The sequence below is a fragment of the Chlorocebus sabaeus genome, chromosome 25 (assembly GCF_047675955.1).
Source record: "Chlorocebus sabaeus isolate Y175 chromosome 25, mChlSab1.0.hap1, whole genome shotgun sequence".
Taxonomy (NCBI): Eukaryota; Metazoa; Chordata; class Mammalia; order Primates; family Cercopithecidae; genus Chlorocebus; species Chlorocebus sabaeus.
In genome coordinates, this window is record NC_132928.1 from 32,495,964 (window position 1) to 32,519,648 (window position 23,685).

Consider the following 23,685-nt stretch of genomic DNA (forward strand, 5'->3'; position numbering starts at 1 on the left):
CAGGAACAGTGATACAGGATATGTGTAACTCAATATGGTAAACCTTGCAATATGGTTATACCAAGAAGTTATTAGTAGAAAAATTGTTAAACATATGGATAATCTTCTATGTTTTAACTGAATACTAGAGAGACAAAGTTGATCATCAATATTAATTCCATATTTGGAATTTGCATACTAGCTAAAATTTTTTTTTTTTTTTTTTTTTTTTTTTTTGAGATGGAGTCTTGCTCTGTAGCCCGGGCTGGAGTGCAGTTCTTTTTAATGCCAAAATTAGTAGTTGCAGTATTTTGTGGTCATTCATTGACATGTGTGAATGCCTAGTCACTCGTTGCTAGCTGATGTCAAACAATGTGGTGCTCTGTCTTTTTGTTTCAGCTCTTATACTGTAAAAAAAGCATCTTTTCAGGACCTATTTAGCATTGTGCTTTTTTGCATTTTTGTGCTTTTTGTTGGTGAGTTCCCTGTTTAAAATGGCCTTCAACTGTAGTAATGAAGCCCTGTCTAGTGTTCTTAGGAGAAGACCGTGATGTGCCATATACAGAAAATATATGCGTTAACTAATTTTAATGCAGGCATGAATTATAATGCTGTTGGCCATGTGTTAGTGTTATTGGATCAGAAACACATGTAAAACAAGGTTATGTGTGGATTGGTTGATAAACTTTATAACCAGAGGCTCACAGGACACTAACCTTATATTTCTCCTCTGTGCAATGGTTCAGTATTCACAATTTAGTTTTCACAAATAATGAGAATTCACTCTCATTGCTTGTTGTTGTAGTTTCCTAAGGCTACCATAGCAAATTACTAAAAACTAGGTGGCTTAAGGTAGAAATTTACTCTCTCACAGTTCCAGAAGTTAGAAGTCTGAAATCAACGTGTTGGATGTGCCATGATCTCACATAAGGTTCTAGGGGAGATTCTGTTTTATTCCTTTCTTTTAAACTTTAGAGGTTAACAGTCAACCTTGCCATTACGTGCCGTGTAGGTTTGTCACTCCAGTCCCTGCCTCTACCATTCACAGGTATTCTGCAAACCATTGTGTCTATATTACTTTCTAAATGCAGTTAATTGTTTTTCTGGCATTTTCAATCAGGTGGAGAATTTTACAGTGTCTTTCTCAGACGGCCGTGTGTTATGTTACCTGATCCACCATTACCATCCTTGCTATGTGCCATTTGACGCTATATGTCAGCGTACCACTCAAACTGTGGAATGTACGCAAACTGGTTCAGTGGTATTAAATTCATCATCTGAATCTGATGACAGTTCTCTGGATATGTCTCTTAAAGCATTTGATCATGGTTAGTCCCTTTTTGTTACTTTTCCAATTCTTTGCCATGTCTGATTTGAAGCTACAACTGTCTAATTTCTCCTTTCCTCCTACATAATAGCAAATACTTCAGAACTATACAAAGAGCTCCTAGAAAATGAAAAGAAAAATTTTCAATTGATTAGGTCTGCAGTTAGAGACCTTGGTGGAATACCTGCTATGATTAATCATTCAGATATGTCAAATACAATTCCAGATGAAAAGGTAAGTAAAAGAAGAGTTTCTTAATTATTAATTCAATAATAAAAGTCTCAGAAGATGATAGTAAGTACTGTATTCTCTGTTGATATTCTGTTTTTATCTTCTGTGGGTTTTTTTTAGGTGGTTATTACCTATTTGTCATTTCTTTGTGCAAGGCTTTTGGATCTTCGTAAAGAAATAAGAGCTGCTCGACTCATACAAACAACGTGGAGAAAATATAAACTAAAAACAGATCTCAAACGCCATCAGGTACTCCTAGAATATGAAACCACCGTAGTGTGAATTCTGCTTTTTAAGATATCAGTTGATTGATTTTTGATATGATTTTACATTTTACTGATGTATGGCATTATTAAGATAAATTTAATGAATTGTGTATATGTATTTTGGGTTAGGAAAGTATGAGTATTTCTCCCTAATTGCTAATATTCTCTTGATTTGATATATCTTCCAGTCTCTGTCCACCCCTTCACTTAGTCTGTTCCAAGAAGGGAAGAGGAATAACTTAATCTGCTTTTTAAATTTGTGAGGAATACATAGGGATGCTTGACTCAGTTCTTCCTTTCCTCCTGTTGGAATCTAACCTGCCTCTAGAGAGCAGGAGCTTTCCATTAATTTTTTAATTGGTGCCGTGTGAAGCTCGACCTCAACTAGTGCTGCCTGGGCCTGAGCATCAAGCGTCTGATTTTGTGATTTAACTAGTAAGCTTAGTTTGTTTGCCATGAAGCTGTCTTCTACTTTATCCTTTATTAGTTTTAAAAGTGGTATTTTGGTGTCTGCTATTAATTTTTCAAAATGTTAGTTTCTGGGCATGAGAATAGAGGTGTTATTTGTTGTTTCCCTTTGTGACTCCAATAGTACAAACATTTCATTAATGTAAAACATTTTTTTCGTAAGTTCTGAGAAAATTGTTATTTTTAATAATCTAAAAAATGGTCTCCTTGATCAAGTTGAACTATTTCAATCTTTTCATCTCCCTATTCCATCTACTAACTAATATTGTATTTATTTATTTGGAAAACCAAAAAAAAAAAAAAAAAAAAAAAAAAAAAAAAAAAAACACAAGCATCCATGCCTAGTAAAATTTATCATAAATATTTCAGAAATACATTCCATCCAATATTCCTTCTCAACTTTGAAATATAATGCATCTATGATAAAGTTCTTGGTAGCTGTGTAAAACAGCTAAATTTTGACAACTTTTAAACACAATATATGTTTTTTCATATCACACCAGACTTGGAAATAAGACTAATTGAAATTATTTTCTTTTCCCCTACTCAAACTCTTCACAGTAAAGTTTGGGAAATAGGCAGAGTCTTAATACTCACAAATGGTCTTTTCTGCTACTATACATACTCTGTGCCCTGTAGTGCCCCTAAACTCAGGATCTGCCTCCCTGCCTACATATCACTTGGAGAATAACTTCCTGTAAACTTTCCTAAAGCAATTCCCCTAGAAGCTTCCAATACTTCCACAGGTATTGGAAGAGTTCAGGAAAGTGTCTCCCCTGACCAGTCCTCAAGCTATTTGATTCACCCATTGTATATTGCATTAAATGAGAGTTTTAGAATTACATAAGATGGATATATATGTATTCTGCTTTTATTTTCTGCTTAAGATAGCCTTATATTAATCAGATTTTTTTTTCTTTTGGAGACAAGGTCTCACTCTGTCACCCAGGCAGGAGTGCAATAGTGCGATCTTGGCTCACTTCAGATTTTGCCTCTTGGGTTCAAGCCATTCTTGTGCCACAGCCTCCTGAGTAGTTGGGATTATAGGTGCATGCCACCACGCCCAGGTAATTTTTGTGTTTTTTGTAGAGACAGGATTTCACCGCATTGCCTAGGTAGTCTCAAACTCCTGGCCTCAAGTGATCTGCCTGACTCTCTCCCACAGTGCTGGGATTACATGCATGAGCCACTGCACCTGGTCTTAGTCTGATATTAACTGTAGAATTTTCTTAACTTTTTGCTGGTGAGATCCCTTTTCTTGATTTATTTCCTTAATGCAAATAGTAGAAGTTACCATTTTTTGAAGGAGTAAATTAAGAGAAATTTCTATACTTAATGATTAAACTTCTTGTACCCAGTCAGACCACTGCTTCTCTCCTTTCTCTTGGTGACCATACTCCCTCTTTTATACAATTACCTCACATCCAATTATATCTTTCCATTTTCTATTTAGAACATTAAGCAGCAGGCTCCCTATGTTATTACAACCTACTAAACATATTAACTTGAGATAGCTATTTTTCGGGTTTTATATTTTGCTTTTATGTTATAATTCATATGAATCTATTAATAATGGAGTGGCTGAAACTTTTACAGTGACAAAGAAACTTTGACAAGTAACTAAAATTACCTGATGAATTATTGAAGCATCTCCTGGTACATTATAGCTCTCAGTTCTTCCTGTCAACAAATAGCCATAAACTCCAAAGCAAAAAAAGTCCTAGAATTTGGCCCTATATATATAAGGCAAGATGAAAGAAATAAGCTGGTACCTGGCTGACTCAACAACAGTCTGATTAAAAAGGGTCAATGACGATAGGCATGGAAACTTTTATCATCAGTATATGTAATTTTCAAATACTTGCTAAATTTGGTAATATATTTGCCTCTTCTAATTTATTTACTTTCTGTCTTTAACTTCTCTAATGGCATGTAAGGTTGTACTTTAGTTTTATAGAGATGATCTAAAAACTGAGATAAGTTACAATTTACTTTAGCTTTTTTGTCCATGAATGCCCTGACTTTTACAACTTTTGACTCAAATGCAATATACTTCTGAACTGCAACATTTGAAAATTTTACTGATTTATGTATTTATTTATTTACTCTAATAGGGGTGTGCTTTTAACTTGAGCCGCTACATCTCTAAAGGCCATAGGTTTCAGAAGGGCATTGACAATGGTGTTAGATGACTTAATCAACTTGTTAAACACATAATTCCCTTAGCCTGATTTTAGAATTGTCTACTCTTTCTCCCCAGAGGAATGATCCAATGTATAGCCCTTACCATTCCTTAGTATTTATGTTTCAATCTATTGGTCACCTTTTTTATATGTAAAAATAACAATTTGATTATTTCCATAGTTGTTTCCCCTGTTGTATAATTTTCATGCACAGATACCATCCACTGATTGTTATTAATTAATAATTGGAATTATAGCTCATCTCTGTGTAGAGCCTACCCTTGCATGGTGGACTGTCCCAGACAGCAACACAAATAGCTGCCAAACATCTCTGCCATAAGTTATTCCTTCCCACCAGAGGAAATAGTTCATTTTCTAGTCTCCGATTCCAGTGAAGTAAATCGAGAAATCTAGTGTTGAACAGTATAGCAAAGTTACTTTAAAGCCAAACTGCCTGGTTCATATCCTGGCTATAATGCCAATAAACTAACAAGCTACTTAACCTCATTGCCTCAGTTTTCTACTGATCATAAGAGTAGTATTTGCTCATTTTTTCTTAGGGTGGTGGTTGTGAGATTTAAATGGATTGTTCGTGAAGTGTTCAGAATGGTGCTGGACATAGAATATGTTATTATTTACAGCAATTTATTATCAGAAGTAACAAATGAGATATGGGGGGTATTGTTCTCTAACATAACTAGGGAGCTGGCTCCTCTTTGGCCACGAGTGTTGGGCATCTCAGATACCACTTTTCATAACCCAAACTACACTCTTTTTCTTGAGCTTGTGTGGCCTAAGACCACAATATATTCTATGCTAAAGGAGGAGGTATTTTGTTTCTCCTCTTTAGTGTTTTGCTTTGTTGAAATTGTTACAATTATCTAACACATTTTTTTTTCATACAATCCACCCCTTTCCTAAAAGTCAGTCCTGAATCTAGTGGACCCAAATCTGAGAAACATACCACATTACACTTCAAATAGCCTTGATCATGATTACTGAGGATTTGTGATAGATTAAACATGTCTGATCTTTATCTTAGACTATTTCTTAGGAATCTTTGTTTCATCATACAAACATATCTGCAAGCCCACCTATCAGCCCTTTCGACATGCCTGGAATTATCAGTACTCCAAAGATGAACACAAGAAGCGTGGGGGTGTTGTATTTCCAGGATCAATTTGATTGGTGTTTAACATATGATTATCTTACAAAGAATAATTTAAGGTCTTAAGCGAGTGTTTAATTTACATTTGCTGACTTTTTATTTTAGGAGAGAGATAAAGCTGCAAGAATTATTCAATCAGCTGTAATCAATTTTCTGGCAAAACAAAGATTGAGAAAAAAAGTTAATGCGGCACTCATCATTCAGAAATACTGGCGAAGAGTCTTAGCACAGAGAAAATCATTAATATTAAAAAAGCAAAAGCTGGAAAAAGTTCAAAATAAAGCAGCATCACTTATTCAGGTATAGTATCCTGGACTAATTTTTGAATTTAAAAACTTTTCATGATTTTTTTAAGTAAGAAGGCAAAATGTGATGAAGTTTTCAATGATTATATTTTAGAATTCTTTATCTAATACTGAATTTAACAAATATTTACTACCCGAAAGCTCGTTATGGTGCTCAGCAGAAGGCTGAAACATAATTGAAATGCATTTGCTCTGAAAAAGCAAACATTCTAATTCCGTACCTCTTGCTGTCTTCTTTGTTGCGTCTTCTACTCTATGGGACATGCTGGCATACTCAACCATTCTACTTTGTATATCCACATAACCAACCAGGTCCTTTTTTATCTTTGCTATGAGTCCTGGAAACTTCTCTTTGGGACAACTGTACACATTTTTCTCTCTAATCCACTTAGTTGGCATGTAACGGAAATAGTGCTTATAATTATTCTGTAGAATACCTATATTATTTTTCTTTTTAGGAAAAAATATTTAATATTGAGTTTAGATAATATAGTCTTCACATCTATGTAAATTAGTTTTTTATATTAAATTATATTTTAATAACATGAGAGATGTGCATTATTTAAATTTACTATTTATAAATGCCATTGAAGCTTCACCCCATCAATGTATCTGATTTATAAAATTGAACGTTTTTGTGTCTGGCTACCATTATTGATAAATGAGGGGTTCTCCAACTTAAATAGTTGTCTTTTTAAACCTTTTTTTAAAATGTAAAATATTACACATAGAAAATTACCCCAAATAAAAATATAGAGCCTAGTGATTTTTCACAAAATGTATACCAATGTAAAACCACCTAGATCAAGAAATGGAATATTGCCAGTGTAGCAAGAGGCATTTTTCAATTAACTCTCCCATCCCAGCTCAAGCTAACCATTATGCTAATCATAACATTTTCCTAAGTGTTTTCTTTAAACATAATAATTTAGTTTCGCTTACTTTTTGAATTGTTACAGATGAGTTCAAACCATATAAATTCTTTGATGTGATATTATTACATTTTTTGAGATTTATCAGCGTTGTTGAGTATAGCCATGGTTTAATTTTTTTATTTCGTATTCTGCACTATACTTAATCTGCTCTATTTTTGATGAACATTTGGCTTTCCAGTTTTGAGTGATTATGATTAAAGGTATTATGAACATGTCTTTTGGTGTGAAATGTGTTCAGTCTCTTCAATTGTACTAGGAGTACAATTGTTCTTAAGGCATATAGGCATACCTTGTTTTATTGCTCTTTGCATTATTGTGCTTTGCAGCTATTGAGTGTTTTATGAATTGAAGGTTTGTGGCAACCCTGTGTTAAGTAAGTCTGTCAACATTTTTTCCAACAGGATATGCTCACTTTATGTTTGTGTCGTATTTTGGTAATTCTCACAATATTTCCAACTTTTTCATTAGTACTACATCTATTATGGTAATCTGAGATTAATGATCTTTGATAGGAAGTGTGAGTGGTCTAGATAGAAGATGAAATCAACCACAACATTCCCATAAGCCAAAGCCTAATCCAGAGAAGGCCCAAACTCTATTCAGTTCTACAAAGGCTGACAGAAGTAAGGAACCTGCAAAAATTTTGAAGTTAGCAGAGAATGGTTCATGAGGTTTAAGGAAATAAGTTGTTCCCATAACATAAAAGTGCAAGGTAAAGCAGCAAGTGCTGATGTAGAAGCTGCAGCAAGTTATTCAGAGGATCTAGCTAAGATCATTAATAAGAGTGGCTACACTAAACAAAAGTTTTCAGAAGACAAAACAGACTTCTATTAAAAGAAGATGCCATCTAAGACTTTTGCATCTAGAAAGGGGAAATCAATTTCTAGCTTCAAAGATTCAAAGGAGAAATTTACTCCCTTGTTAGGGGCTAATGCAACTGGTGGCTTTAAGTTGAAGCCAATGCTTATTTATCCTTCTGAAAATCCTAGGATACTTAAGAATTATGCTAAATATACTCTGACTGTACACTATAAATGGAACAACAAAGTCTGGATGACGTACATTTGTTTATAGCAGGGTTTACTGAATATTCTAAGTCCATTGTTGAGACCACAGAAAAGAAGATTCCTTTTAAAATATTACTGTTCATTGACAGGGCCCCTGGTCATGGACATGGACAAAGAGAGGAATGTTGTTTTCATGCCCGCTAACAGAGCATCTATTCTGCAGTCCAAGGATAAAAATGAATTTGAGTTTTAAGTCGTATTATTTAAGAAACACATTTTTGTAAGGCTATGACTGCAATGTATAGTGATTCCTTTGATGGATCTGGGTAAAGTTAATTGAAAACCTTCTGGAAAGGATTCATCATTTTAGGTGCCATCAAAAACATTCATGATTCATAGGAGGAGGTCAAAATATCAACATTAACAGGAGTTTGGAACAAGTTGATTCCAACCAACTTTCGTGGGTGACTTTGATTGGTTAAAGGTTTCATTGGAGGAAGTAATTGTGGATGTGGCAGAAATAGCAAGAGAACTAGAATTAGAAGTGGTGACTGAAGGTGTGCTGAATTGCAGCAATCTCATGATATAAGTTGAACAGATGAGGAGTTGCTTCTTACAGATGAGCAAACAAAGTGGTTTCTTGAAATGGGATCTACTCCTGGTAGCCAAATGTGGTAGCTCATTCCTATAATCTCAACAACTTGGGAGGCTAAGGTGGGAGGATGGCTTGAGGCTAAGAGTTCGAGATCAGCCTGGGCAACAAAGTGAGACCCCATTTAAAAATAAAAATAAGCTGGGCATGATGGCTCATGCCTGTAATCCCAAGCACTTTGGCTGAGACAGGCAGATCATGTGAGGTAAGGAGTTTGAGACCAGCCTGGCCAACATGAAGAAACCCCATCTCCACTAAAAATACAGAAATTAGCCAGGCATGGGGGTGCATGCCTGTAATCCCAGCTACTTGGGAGGCTGAGACAGGAGAATCACTTGAACCTGAGAGGCAGGGGTTGCAGTGAGCCAAGATCACGTCATTGTACTTCAGCCTGGGAGACAGAGCGAGACTCCGTCTCAAAAAATAAAACAAATAAATAAAATAACTAGCCAAGTGTGGCGGCACACACCCATAGTCCCAGCTACTCACTCAGGAGGCTGAGGTGGGAGGATCCCTTGAGCCTGGAAGTTCAAGGCAGCAGTGAGCCATAATTGCACCACTGCACTCCAGCCTGGGTGACACAGTGAGACCCTAACCGTTAACAAAAAAAAAAAAAAAAAAATCTACTTTTTGTAAAACTTAAAACAGTATATAAATTTAGTTGATAAAGCAGCAACAGGCTTTGGGAGGATTGACCCCAATTTTAAAAGAATCTCTACTCTGGGTAAAATGCTAATAAGTGGCATTGCATGCTATGGAGCTGTCTTTTCTGAATAAGGAGTCAATCAATGCAGCAAACTTCATTGTTGTCTTATTTTTTAAAAATTGCCAAAGCCATCTTCAACAACTACCATTCTGATCAGTCAGCAACCATCAACATTAAGGTAAGACCCTCCACTAGCAAAAATATTACAATTTGCTGAAGGCTCACATGGTTCTTAGCATTTTTTAGCAATTTAATATTTTTAAATTTAGATATGTACATTGTAGTTTTTTAGACATAATGCTTTTGCACACTTAATAGACTGCAGTATAGTATAAAGATGACTTCAGTATGTATTGGGAAACCAAAAAATTTGTGTGACTCACTTTATTGTAATATTTGCTTTATTGTGGTGGTCTGGAACTGTACCTGCTATATCTTTGAGATATACCTATATGTATTTCAACTTTAGTAGACACTGCCCAAGAGTTGTTTAAAGTACTTGCAAAGATTTAAAACCCACCAGGTGTTTATGACCATTCACATGACTCCATGTCTACATGAACATTTGGAAATTGTCTTTTTAATTTTAGCCATTCTGGTGATTATGTAGTAGTATTCAGAGTAGTTTTAATTTGATTTTTCTTAATTAATGATGTTGAACAACTTTTCAATTTTGGAAATCTTTTGTGAAGTATTATTATGAGCATCTTTTAAAGCTGTTTTAGTTTGTTTGCCTTCTTGTGAATTTATAAAAGGGCTTTATACTATGATCGTTATTAGGCCTCTATTTCATATGTGTGTTGTATCTTCTCCCAAGCTATAACTTACTGTTTTATATCTTACTAATGAAATTTCTTGTTTTTCTTTTATGGTTAGTGTTTTTTGTGTACTATTTAAGGAGTGTTTCTTGATCTTCTTTATCTTAAGGCCTTGTAGATGTATGCCTACGTTATACTCTATAAGCATGAATGTTTTGTTTTCCTCATTTTGATCTCACCTAAAATTAATTTTTAGATGATTTGTTTTAGAAGACATTTTAAAAATATATGGATATCCAGTTGTTTCAACATGTTTTACTGAAATTACCATCCTTGCCCTGTTGCCATGGTACCTTAAGTATACATTATGTATTCTTTTTTTGTTTCTTCTACTTCTATTTTAGATTCTGGGGATATGTGAGCAGAGAGGTTACATGGGTAAATTGTGTGTCACTAAGCCTTAGTGTACAAATGATCCTGTCACCCAGGTATTCAACATAGTACCTGATAGTCTTCCAACCCATACTTCCGTCTGACTCGCCCTCATCAAGCAGTCCCAGTGTCTGTTTTTCCCATCTTTGTGTCCATGTGTATTCAGTGTTTAGCTCCCACTTATAAGTGAGAATATGTGATATTTGGTTTTCTGTTCGTGTGTTACTTCACTTAGGATAATGGCCTCCAGCTGCATGTACATTACTGCAAAGGACATAATTTCTTTTTTTTTTTTAATGGCTGCATAGTATTCCATAGTGCTTATGTGCCACATTTCCTTTTTTTGAAAATTACCTTTTATTTTAGGTTTAGGGGGACATGTACAGGTTTGTTATATGAACCCCAAAATTTGAGTCAGATTTCAACTAATTTAGAAAGTTTATTTTGCCAAAGTTGAGGATGTACACCCATTGCACTGCATCAGGAAGTCCTGACATGTGCCCAAGGTGGTCGGGGCACAGCTTGGTTTTACACATTTTAGGGAGACATGAGACATCAATCAATATATGTAAGAAGTACATTGGTTTAGTCTGGAAAGTCAGGATAACTTGAAACAAACGCAGGAAGATCCGAAGCAGGGAGAGGGCTTCCAGGTCAGATAGGTGAGAGACAAACAGTTGTATTCTTTCGAATTTCTGATTAGCCTTTCGAAAGGAGGCATCAGATATGCATTTACCTCAGTGAGCACAGGGATAGCTGAATAGAATGGGAGACAGGTTTGCCTTAAACAGTTTCCAGCTTGAGTTTTTCTTTAAGCTTAGTGATTTGGGGGGTCCAATTTATTTTTTTTTCACAGTTATATAGGTAGACTTGTGTCATGGGGGTTTGTTGTACAGATTATTTTGTCACCCAAGTATTAAGCCTAGTACCCATTCGTTATTTTTCCTGATCCTTTCCCTCCTCCCACCCTTCACCCTCCAATAGGCCCCAGTGTGTGTTTCCCTCTATGTGTCCATGTTTTTTCATTGTTTATCTCCCACTTATAAGTGAGAACTTGCAGTATTTGGTTTTCTGTTCCCATGTTAGTTTGCTAAGGATAATGACCTCCAGCTCCATCCATGTCCCTGCAAAGGGCATGATTTCATTCTTATGGCTGCGTAGTATTCCATGGTTGTGTATGTACCACATTTTCTTTATCCAGTCTGTCATTGATGGACAGTTAGGGTGATTCCATGTCTTTGCTATTGTGAATATTGCTGCAGTGAACATCATGCATACTTCTTTATGATTGAACAATTTATATTCCTTTGGGTAAATACCCATTAATGGGATTGCTGGGTTGAATGGTATTTCTGTTTTTAGGGCTTTGAGGAATCACCACACTGTCTTCCACAATGGCTGAGCTAATTTACACTCCCACCAACAGTGTATAAGCATTCCTTTTTCTCTACAACCTCGCCAGCATCTGACTTTTTCACTTTTTAGTAATAGCCATTATGATTGGTGTGAGATAGTATCTTATTGTGGTTTTGATTTGCATTTCTCTAATCATCAGTGATGTTGACCTTTTTTCATATGATTTTTGGCCGCATGTATGTCTCCATAGTGTGTATGTACCACATTTTCTTTATCCAGTCCACTGTTGACGGGCATCTTGGTTGATTCCATGTCTTTGCTATTGTGAATAGCTCTGCGATGAACATACGGATCCATGTATCTTTTTGGTAGAATGATTTCTTTTCCTTTGGGTATATAACCAGTAGTGGGTTTGCTGGATCAAATGGAAGTTCTCTTTTAAGTTCTTTGAGAAATCTCCAAATTGATTTTCACAGTAGCTGAACTAATTTCCATTTCCGCCAGCAGTGTATAAGTGTTCTCTTTTCTCTGTAACCTTGCCAGCATCTGTTTTTTGACTTTTTAATAACAGCCGTCTTGATGGGTGAGATGGTATCTCTCTGTGGTTCTGATTTGCATTTTCCTGATGTTTAGTGATGACAGGCATTTTTTCATAGATTTGTTGGCCGTATGTGTGTCTTCCTTTGAGAAGGGTCCATGTCCTTTGCCCATTTTTTAGTGGGATTATTTGTTTTTTGAATTAAGTTCCTTATAGATGCTGAATATTAGACCTTTGTTAGATACATCATTCACAAATATTTTCTCCCGTTCTGTAGGTTGTCTGTTTATTCTGTTGATAGTTTATTTTGCTGTGCAGAAGCTCTTTAATTAGGTCCCATTTGTCAATTATTTTTTTTGTTGCAATTGCTTTTGGGGACTTTGTTATAAATTCTTTCCCAAGGCTGATATCCGGAGTGGCATTTCCTAGGTTTTCTTCTAGGGTTTTTATTGGTTTGGGTCTTACATTTAAGTCCTTAATCCATCTTCAGTTAATTTTTTGTATGTGGTGAAAGGAAAAGGTCCAATTTTAATCTTCTGCACTGACAATTTATTGAATAGCGTATCCTTTCCCCATTGTTTGTAATTGTCAACTATGTCAAAGATCAGGTGGTTTTAGATATGTATCTTTATTTCTGGGTTCTCTACCCTGTTCTATTTGTGTAGTAGACATCAACTGTTCTTCTATGTGTGATTCTGTTTCTAGTATTTCTTTCTATTCAGTCGGTCCATTTGTCTATCTTTGAGCCTCGCGCTGTGGCAGTAGGTGAAATCTGGATATCTAGTAGGTAAATCCTCCTTCTTTGTTAGTGATTTGCACATGATTTCTCCCAATCTGCAGTTTGTCTTTTTATTCTCATAACAGGGATTTTTGTTCAGCAGAAGTATTTCATTTTGATGGAATCCAATTATCACTTTTCTTCTTTTATGGATTATGCTCTTAGCATAGTACTTTAAAAGTTTTATAATTTTTCATTCTAAATTTTGACCTATGATGTATTTTGAGTTAGTTCTCATCTAAGGTAAGGGTTAGGTCAATGTTCACTTTTTTTATATATACCCCTTGTCCAATTATTCCAACACTATTTGTTATAAAAACTATTCTTTCCACATTGAAATGTCTTTGTACCTTTGTCATAAATCAGTTGGTCACATGTGTGTTGATTGTCTGGACTGTATTCTGTTTCATTAATACATGTGTCTATACCTTCACTAATACCACAGTTTCTTGATTACTGCAGCTTTATAGTAAGCCTTAATGGATATTGTGATTCTTCCAATTTTATTCTTTTTTCAAAATGAGTTGGAATTTTCTAGTTGCTTTGTCTTTCCATTTAAGTTTTAGGTTAGTTTTTCTATGTCCTCAAAAAATATTGTCAAATTTTGATTGAAATTGCATCACATTTACAGATATTTTGAGGTGCCCTGATAACTTTACTATGTTGATTATTCTGATTCATAAAGGTGATATATATCTCCATTTATTTAGATCTTTGAGTTGTTCATCATCAGATTTTTGTTAGATTCATACTTCAGTATCTTATTTATTTTGAAGCTATTATAAATAATATTGCTTTTTAATTTCAATTCTCATTTCTGTTTTATAAACATTCATCTTTGTGTGTTAACCCTTTAACATATAGCAGGGTTAACTATTAATCCTGTTAAAAAAAAAACTCACTTATTTCTATAAAGTTTTTATGTTTGTTTTTGTTTTAGATTATTTGAGATTTTCTACATAGACAGTCATGTTGTCTGCCTTTCTTTCCAATCTAAATACTCTTTTTATTTTTTATTTTCGCCACTTATTTTATTGGCTAAGAATTCCAGTATGATGCTAAATAGGTGTGGTAAGATTCAATATCTTTGCCTTGTTCACACATTAAGTATGATATAGGCTGTAGTTTTCTTGTAGATGCCCTTTATCAGGTTGAAGGAGGCTCTGTTTCTTAGCTTACTGAGAGTTTTATCACGTATAGATTTGGGTTTCATTAAATACTTTTCTACTTCAATGTATATATTAACATTTATTGGGTTTCTAATCTTACAGTGAACTTATATTCTAAAGATAAAATTCAAATATTAGTGATGTATTTTTTTATATGCATTGATATTTTATTAATTACACTTGCTAGTATTTTATTGAAGAGTTTTGCATCTGTGTAATGAGTTGGGAAGTTTCAGGGTTCTTTTATGTTTTCTGGAAGAGATTGTTGACATTTGGTATTATTTTGTCTTTAATCATTTAAAAAAACTTACTAGTGATACTATCTTAGAGTGGAAATTTCTAATTATTTTTTTTCCTCTTTTTTTACTTGACATAATTGTGCATATTCATAAAGCACATAGTGATATTTTGATACAAATACTGTATAGTGATCACATTAGGACAATTAGCATATTCATCATCTCAAACATTATTCTTCTCTGGATTTTCTTTTCTTTTTCTTTCTTTTTTTTTGGAGACAGGGTCTTACTCTGTCGCCCAGGCCAGAGCGCAATGGTGCAAACAAGGCTCACTGCAGCCTCAATCTCCTAGACTCAAGCCATCATCCCACCTCAGCCTCCCAAGTAGCTGAGACTACAGGCATGTACCACCACACTCAACTAATTTTTATATTTTTTGTGGAGATCCCTATCTCACTAAATTGCCCAGACTGGTCTCGAACTCCTGGGCTCAAGTGATCCTCCCGCCTTGGCCTCCTAAAGTGCTAGGAGTACAGGTGTGAACTACTACACCTGGCCAGATTCTGTTTTTTAAATTTGTATGGAAGTATTTATCTTTGATGAGTTTTGGCAGTTTCTAATTTTCAAAGAATTGATCCATTTCATCCAAGTTGTTGAATTTACCATATGTATATACAAAGTATGTGTTTAATATCCTTTTGATGCCTGGGTAGCCTGAAGTGATATTCCCTTTTTTAGTACTGATATTGATAATTTGTATCTTCTCTTTTCTTCTTTGTCAGTCTTGCTAGAGTTTTAACTCTCTTGATCTTTTCAGTGGACAACCCTTTGGCTTCATTGGTCTCTGCTCAGTCTTTATGATTTCTTGTTTTGATTAATTTGGCTTTTCTTTCTACAGTTTCTTTAAGTATAATCTTGAGTAACTGATTTGAGTCCTTCCACTTTTAATGTAACCCACTAATGGTATAAATTTTCTTCTAAGTACAGGTTTAGCCACATACTACAAATTTTGATATCATATTTTTTTTTCATTCAGTTCAAATAGTTTTTAATTTCTCTTGAGTCTTTTTCTATGATTAAAAGTTTCAGAATATGTTATTTACTTTCTAAATGTTTGGAGATTTTCCTATTATTTTTCTGTTAGTGACTTTTTGTTCAATTCCCTTATGACCAGAGCACATACTGTGATTTCAATTCTTTCCTATTTGATAATGTTTCATTTGTGACCCGCAATATGGTCTATCATGGTCAGAGGTTGACATATCATGGTCAGAGGCTGACATGGTCAGAGGCCAAATTTGGCCTACCATGTGTTTTTATAAATAGAATTTTTTAGAATATGGCTACAACTATTTGTTTATGTGTTATTTGGGAGCGCTTTTGTACTATAATAGCAGAATTGACTTGTTGCAACAGAATTGACCCATATAGCTGAGATATTTGCCATCTTGGCTGTCATCTCCATTCTGCTATTGTACCGTACCAGTGTATTTTCATTTTGGTTAGTGTGCTTTTCAGTTCTACTATTCTCACTTGGTTCTTACTCGGTTCTTACTCATATTTTTGATGTATTTACTGCGACTTTCTATCTTTCCATTAGTTTCAACTTGTAGCATTTTTACTTTATCTGCTCTAAAGTCGTTGTCATGTCAGTTAATTCCAATTCCAGTATCTTTGTCATCTCATCACTGGCGTCTATTGATTGTCTTTTCCTGTGCGAGTTGAAATTTTTCTGTTGTATGTCAAATAATTTTTAATTGAATTCTGTATGTTATGAGACTCTATGTTTTGTTTAAATACTATGGAGAATGTTGATATTTTAGTTTTAGCAGCTAGTTCACTCGATTGGGTTCAGGCCATATGTTCTCATCAGCCTTCCATGGCATAGCTTCAATGACAGTTCCTTTTTGAAAACCTTTACAGTGATGTTTGTATCATATCAGTTTCATTATGTAACACCCAGAAGCCAGTCTGAGATCTAGATTGTGATCTGTATCTTATTCAATTCTTAAAGACTATAGCCTACTGTGGTTGAGATCCACATTGTGCACAGCTTGGTGGTGAACCTAGAAATTCATAAACAACATTTTCAGATTGCTTTCCTGAGCTCCCTAGTCTCTGCCATCTCCCTAGTACCCTCTAGTTCTTCAGGGCTGCCTTGTTTCCTCCTCTGACCAGAAAACTGGAGATTGAGTTACACTGCTCTACTGCATTATTTCCATGACTGTACCCATATCTGAAGCAGAGAAACTCTTTTGTAAGTGGAAAAACAAAGTATGGCTCAGGTTATAGTTACTGGGAGAGATGAAGAATTGGGCTGTTAATGCAATCAACCTACGACAGATATCTGTGGTAGAGTAGAAAGAACATTTGATTTTGGTGTAATAATCTAGGTCCTAATATCAATTATTTTTATTTGCTGTGGGACTTCACAAAAAGTTTTGTAACATTAGTGTTCCTTTCCTTAAGTGAAGAAAGAATGCCAACTTACTGTAGTTTTGTGAAAATTAAGTGAGAAAATTGTTTGTAATGTGCTCCTTAGTAAAAGCTATTTATTTTTAAGAACTGTATGACAATGGTGAAAAAAATTGTTATTTTAATAAGCAAAACTCTTAGGAGAGGAGATGATCTTATCTTCCATGTTATATATCAACATTGATTAACATTTCAGTAATGGAGTAGTAATTTAGAAAAAGTGATTATTGAAGTATAAAACAATCAGTACACACCCATTCTTCAATTTCTTAGTTCCAGGATTTTACATAGAAATATCTGTTGGGGGTAGGTGCTCAAAAGAAAAATAATATCTGCATTTCTGAGTACTATTACTGCTTTACTTTGCCCTAATTTAAAACTACTTTATGTAGAGTTTATTGTTTTCAAAATACTTTTGTACAAATAAGTTTGACTGCTGTTGGATAAATATTTTAATTAGTTGTGCATCTCTTCTTGGTAAGAGAAACAATATGTATACAATCATTTCCTGTCAGGTTGAAGAGTACAAACAAAACCTCAGGTAATGTTTAGTAGAGAAAGATGGCAATAAAACATATAGGAAAAGGGTCAGGAAAAGGGATGTGCATGTTCTCCTTAAGTCTCCTCACCCATGGATAGGTATGCTTAGGCTAGTCATAGCTGCAAGTAAACTCGATACTGCTATAGGAGAATGAGGTACCCAGTCCCTATATTACTCTCCTTATATGTGAGAAAAAGTAAGATGTAGTAGAGAACAACCTTTCCATGCCACCCCCAATCTTAGCAGTGTTTGGAGTATTTGTACAAAGGAATGGTCTTATTGCTAAAACATCTAGAACTTGACTGCCATTAGCCTGGGACCATTTTAGATACCAGCAACTGGAATTAGCTTGAGAGTTTGTAGCTCTTTTTGTTGAGCCAACACATTGTTGAGTTAACCATTGTAACCATGGCTTTTCAAAAGACAAAAGTTTTGTCATTTTTCAAGTCTTGCTAGAATTCTACTTTTAAGCCATGTATTTATAGTTCCTAAATTTGGGAAAAGGAAGTAATTTTATTCTTAATGAAAATAATGACTCTGAGAGTGATCTGGTTCATTTATTCCTAAACTCCTATATTTATATTATCAGGCCTGTAATGTGATGATGCAGGATCCTTCACATAAAGAGTTTCTAGTCATCATAAGGTAGCTTAGAAACATTGAAATAAGGGGACCATATAAGGCCCAGAAATAAACTCATAGGAAATTACTTAGAATCAATAGATAGCAAAGAATATTTCTATAGTTTTATTTTGACTCTTTTGCTTCTAATATAACATAAACTTGCTTATGTTTCTTATGACTCTGGAATACAAATGCAGTATATAAATATAATGAGGATTTAGATGGATTTCTGAATTGGCTACAGCTATTTCAATGTAAAAACTAAACTAAAAACAAGGGGACAAATATCTCTCAAAAAATAATTAGTTTTCTAATTCAGTGTGTTTATTTTTAAGCAGAATGTTAGAAAAATTAGTATTTTCAAAAGTGTTAAATATAGGAAGCTATGCCTACTTAACTTTGTTTGCTTTCTTACCTTTTCCAGGGTTATTGGAGAAGATATTCCACTAGAAAAAGATTTCTGAAATTGAAATATTATTCAATCATCCTGCAATCTAGGATAAGAATGATAATTGCTGTTACATCTTATAAACGATATCTTTGGGCTACAGTTACAATTCAGAGGCATTGGCGTGCTTATTTAAGAAGAAAACAAGATCAACAAAGATATGAAATGCTAAAATCATCATCTCTTATAATCCAATCTATGTTCAGAAAATGGAAGCGACGTAAAATGCAATCACAAATAAAAGCTACAGTAATACTGCAAAGAGCTTTTAGAGGATGGCATTTAAGGAAACGAGCTAAAGAAGAAAATTCTGCTATTGTCATACAATCATGGTATAGAATGCATAAAGAATTACGGAAATATATTTATATTAGATCTTGTGTTATTGTCATTCAGAAAAGATTTCGGTGCTTCCAAGCCCAAAAGTTATATAAAAGAAAAAAAGAGTCCATACTAACTATCCAGAAGTACTACAAAGCATATCTGAAAGGAAGGATTGAGCGCACCAACTATTTGCAGAAACGAGCTGCAGCCATTCAATTGCAAGCTGCTTTTAGGAGACTGAAAGCTCATAATTTATGTAGACAAATTAGAGCTGCTTGTGTTATTCAGTCACACTGGAGAATGAGACAAGACAGAGTTCGATTTTTAAACCTTAAGAAGACTATTATCAAATTGCAGGCACACATAAGAAAACATCAACAGTTACAGAAATATAAGAAGATGAAGAAAGCAGCTGTTATAATTCAGACTCATTTCCGAGCTTACATTTTTACCAGGAAAGTTCTAGCATCTTACCAGAGAACACGTTCCGCTGTCATTGTGCTACAGTCTGCATATAGAGGGATGCAAGCCAGGAAAATGTATATTCACATCCTCACATCTGTTATAAAGATTCAATCATATTATCGTGCTTATGTTTCTAAAAAGGAATTTTTGAGTCTAAAAAATACTACAATAAAATTGCAGTCGATTGTTAAGATGAAACGAACACGTAAACAATATTTGAATTTAAGAGCAGCTGCACTATTTATCCAGCAATGTTACCGTTCCAAAAAAATAGCTACACAAAAGAGAGAAGAGTATATGCAGATGCGGGAATCTTGTATCAAACTGCAAGCTTTTGTTAGAGGATACCTGGTCCGAAAGCAGATGAGGTTACAAAGAAAAGCTGTTATTTCACTGCAGTCTTATTTCAGAATGAGAAAAGCTCGGCAGTACTACCTGAAAATGTATAAAGCAATTATTGTCATTCAGAATTACTATCATGCATACAAAGCACAGGTCAATCAGAGGAAGAACTTCTTGCGAGTCAAAAAAGCAGCTACTTGTTTGCAAGCAGCTTACAGAGGTTACAAAGTACGTCAGCTAATCAAACAACAATCTATAGCTGCTCTTAAAATTCAGTCTGCTTTTAGAGGCTATAAAAAAAGGGTAAAATATCAATCTGTGCTTCAATCTATTATAAAGATTCAGAGATGGTACAGGGCGTACAAGACTCTTCATGATACAAGAACACATTTTTTGAAGACAAAGGCAGCTGTGGTTTCCCTCCAGTCTGCTTATCGTGGCTGGAAGGTTCGGAAACAGATTAGAAGGGAACATCAAGCTGCCTTGAAGATTCAGTCTGCTTTTAGAATGGCCAAGGCCCAGAAGCAGTTTAGATTGTTTAAAACAGCAGCATTAGTCATCCAGCAAAATTTCAGAGCATGGACTGCAGGAAGGAAGCAACGTATGGAGTATATTGAACTCCGTCATGCGGTACTAATACTTCAATCAATGTGGAAGGGAAAAACACTGAGAAGACAGCTTCAAAGGCAACATAAATGTGCTATCATCATACAGTCATACTATAGAATGCATGTGCAACAAAAGAAGTGGAAAATCATGAAAAAAGCTACTCTTCTGATTCAAAAGTATTATAAGCCTTACAGTATTGGAAGAGAACAGCATCACTTATATTTGAAAACAAAAGCAGCTGTAGTAACTTTACAGTCGGCTTATCGTGGTATGAAAGTGAGAAAAATAATAAAGGATTGCAACAAAGCAGCAGTCACTATACAGTCTAAATACAGAGCTTACAAAACCAAAAAGAAATATGCAACCTATAGAGCTTCAGCTATTATAATTCAGAGATGGTATCGAGGTATTAAAATTACACACCGTCAGCATCAGGAGTATCTTAATTTGAAGAAGACAGCAATTAAAATCCAGTCTGTTTATAGAGGTATTAGAGTTAGAAGACACATTCAACACATGCACAGGGCAGCCACTTTTATTAAAGCCATGTTTAAAATGCATCAGTCAAGAATAAGTTACCATACAATGAGAAAAGCAGCTATTGTTATTCAAGTAAGATTTAGAGCATATTATCAAGGTAAAATGCAGCGTGAAAAGTACCTGACAATTTTGAAAGCTGTTAAAATCCTTCAGGCAAGTTTTAGAGGAGTAAGAGTTAGATGGACTCTTAGAAAGATGCAGATTGCAGCAACACTCATTCAGTCAAACTATAGAAGATACAAACAGCAAACATATTTTAATAAGTTAAAGAAAATAACAAAAACAATACAGCAAAGATACCGGGCAGTGAAGGAAAGAAACATACAATTTCAAAGGTATAACAAACTGAGGCATTCTGTAATATATATTCAGGCTATTTTTAGGGGAAAGAAAGCTAGAAGACATTTAAAAATGATGCATGTAGCCGCAACCCTCATTCAGAGGAGATTTAGAACTCTAATGATGAGAAGAAGATTCCTGTCTCTTAAGAAAACTGCTGTTTGGATTCAGAGAAAATATCGGGCACATCTTTGTACAAAGCATCACTTACAGTTCCTTCAGGTACAAAACGCAGTTATTAAAATCCAGTCATCATACAGAAGATGGATGATAAGGAAAAAGATGCGAGAGATGCACAGGGCTGCTACTTTCATCCAGGCTACTTTCAGAATGCACAGAGTACATATGAGATATCAGGCTTTGAAACAGGCCTCTGTTGTGATCCAACAGCAATACCAAGCAAACAGAGCTGCAAAACTGCAGAGGCAGCATTATCTCAGACAAAGACATTCTGCTGTGATCCTTCAGGCTGCATTCAGGGGTATGAAAACTAGAAGACATCTGAAGAGTATGCATTCCTCTGCAACCCTTATTCAGAGTAGGTTTAGATCATTACTGGTGAGGAGAAGATTCATTTCCCTCAAAAAAGCTACTATTTTTGTTCAGAGGAAATATCGAGCCACCATTTGTGCCAAACATAAATTGCACCAATTCTTGCAGTTACGAAAGGCAGCCATTACAATACAGTCATCTTACAGAAGACTGATGGTAAAGAAGAAGTTGCAAGAAATGCAAAGGGCTGCAGTTCTCATTCAGGCTACTTTCAGGATGCACAGAACATATGTTACATTTCAGACTTGGAAACAGGCCTCAATTCTAATTCAGCAACATTATCGAACATATAGAGCTGCAAAATTGGAAAAAGAAAATTATATCAGACAATGGCATTCTGCTCTGGTTATTCAGGCTGCATATAAAGGAATGAAAGCAAGACAACATTTAAGGGAAAAACACAAAGCTGCTATCATAATACAAAGCACATACAGAATGTATAGGCAGTATTGTTTCTACCAAAAGCTTCAGTGGGCTACAAAAATCATACAAGAAAAATATAGAGCAAATAAAAAGAAACAGAAAGCACTTCAACACAATGAACTTAAGAAAGAGACTTGTGTTCAGGCAAGTTTTCAGGACATGAACATACAAAAACAGATTCAGGAACAGCATCAGGCTGCCATTATTATTCAGAAGCATTGTAAAGCCTTTAAAATAAGGAAGCATTATCTCCACCTTAGAGCGACAGTAGTTTCTATTCAAAGAAGATACAGAAAACTAACTGCAGTGCGTACCCAAGCAGTTATTTGTATACAGTCTTACTACAGAGGCTTTAAAGTACGAAGGGATATCCAAAATATGCACCGGGCTGCCACACTAATTCAGTCATTCTATCGAATGCACAGGGCCAAAGTTGATTATCAAACAAAGAAAACTGCAATTGTGGTTATACAGAATTATTATAGATTGTATGTTAGAGTAAAAACAGAAAAAAAAAGCTTTTTAGCAGTTCAGAAATCTGTACGAACTATTCAGGCTGCTTTTAGAGGCATGAAAGTTAGACAAAAATTGAAAATTGTATCAGAGGAAAAGATGGCAGCCATTGTTAACCAATCTGCACTCTGCTGTTACAGAAGTAAAACTCAGTATGAAGCTGTTCAAAGTGATGGTGTTATGATTCAAGAGTGGCACAAAGCTGGCCTTGCTTGTTCACAGGAAGCAGAGTATCATTCTCAAAGTAGGGCTGCAGTAACAATTCAAAATGCTTTTCCTAGAATGGTCACAAGAAAACCGGAAACACAGAAATGTGCTGCCCTACGAATTCAGTTCTTCCTTCAGATGGCTGTGTATCGGAGAAGATTTGTTCAACAGAAAAGAGCTGCTATCACTTTACAGCATTATTTTAGGACGTGGCAAACCAGAAAACAGTTTTTACTATATAGAAAAGCAGCAGTGGTTTTACAAAATCACTACAGAGCATTTCTGTCTGCAAAACATCAAAGACAAGTGTATTTACAGATCAGAAGCAGTGCTATCATTATTCAAGCTAGAAGTAAAGGATTTATACAGAAACGGAAGTTTCAGGAAATTAAAAATAGCACCATAAAAATTCAGGTATTTCTATATTTAATTTAAATATAAAAATGTGAGTCTTTGTTTTGACCAATATTTGTTAGAATGTATAAAATGAACTTAAGCTGGTCATAAAGAATTATACTTAGTTGAGGTGACCATTTATCTTCCAAAGTGGAACATTTTTGAAAGTGGGAAAGGGAACTAGTAAGTCAGCCAAGACAGCACAGAACTGGGATTGTTCTGGCCATGGTCACCCTGTGGTACATTTCAGTGTGGGTTAATTGTAGCACTCTTAGAAGAATTTTGAGAAAATGAGAGCCCTCTTTGGCAAAGTTATTTCTTTAAGTGGAAAATGTAAGCTAAGATGAAATATTATTTGGCATAATATAGGCAAAATAGAGTAACTTTGTT

At 34.9% G+C, this 23,685-nt stretch overlaps 1 protein-coding gene across 3 annotated transcripts in view; it reads left to right on the forward strand.

Annotated features, from left to right (window-relative positions):
* The window catches only part of ASPM (assembly factor for spindle microtubules), a 64,419-nt gene that overhangs the window by 22,661 nt on the left and 18,073 nt on the right, over nucleotides 1-23,685 (forward strand). For 2 of the 3 annotated variants that reach the window (XM_007989074.3, XM_007989075.3), the window contains exons 14-18: nucleotides 1,100-1,307; nucleotides 1,398-1,540; nucleotides 1,658-1,786; nucleotides 5,728-5,922; nucleotides 18,562-23,313. In XM_007989074.3, the coding sequence (XP_007987265.3) occupies nucleotides 1,100-1,307; nucleotides 1,398-1,540; nucleotides 1,658-1,786; nucleotides 5,728-5,922; nucleotides 18,562-23,313 (5,427 nt within the window). The remainder of the gene's footprint in view (nucleotides 1-1,099; nucleotides 1,308-1,397; nucleotides 1,541-1,657; nucleotides 1,787-5,727; nucleotides 5,923-18,561; nucleotides 23,314-23,685) is intronic. The other variant, XM_007989076.3, reaches the window with a different exon arrangement.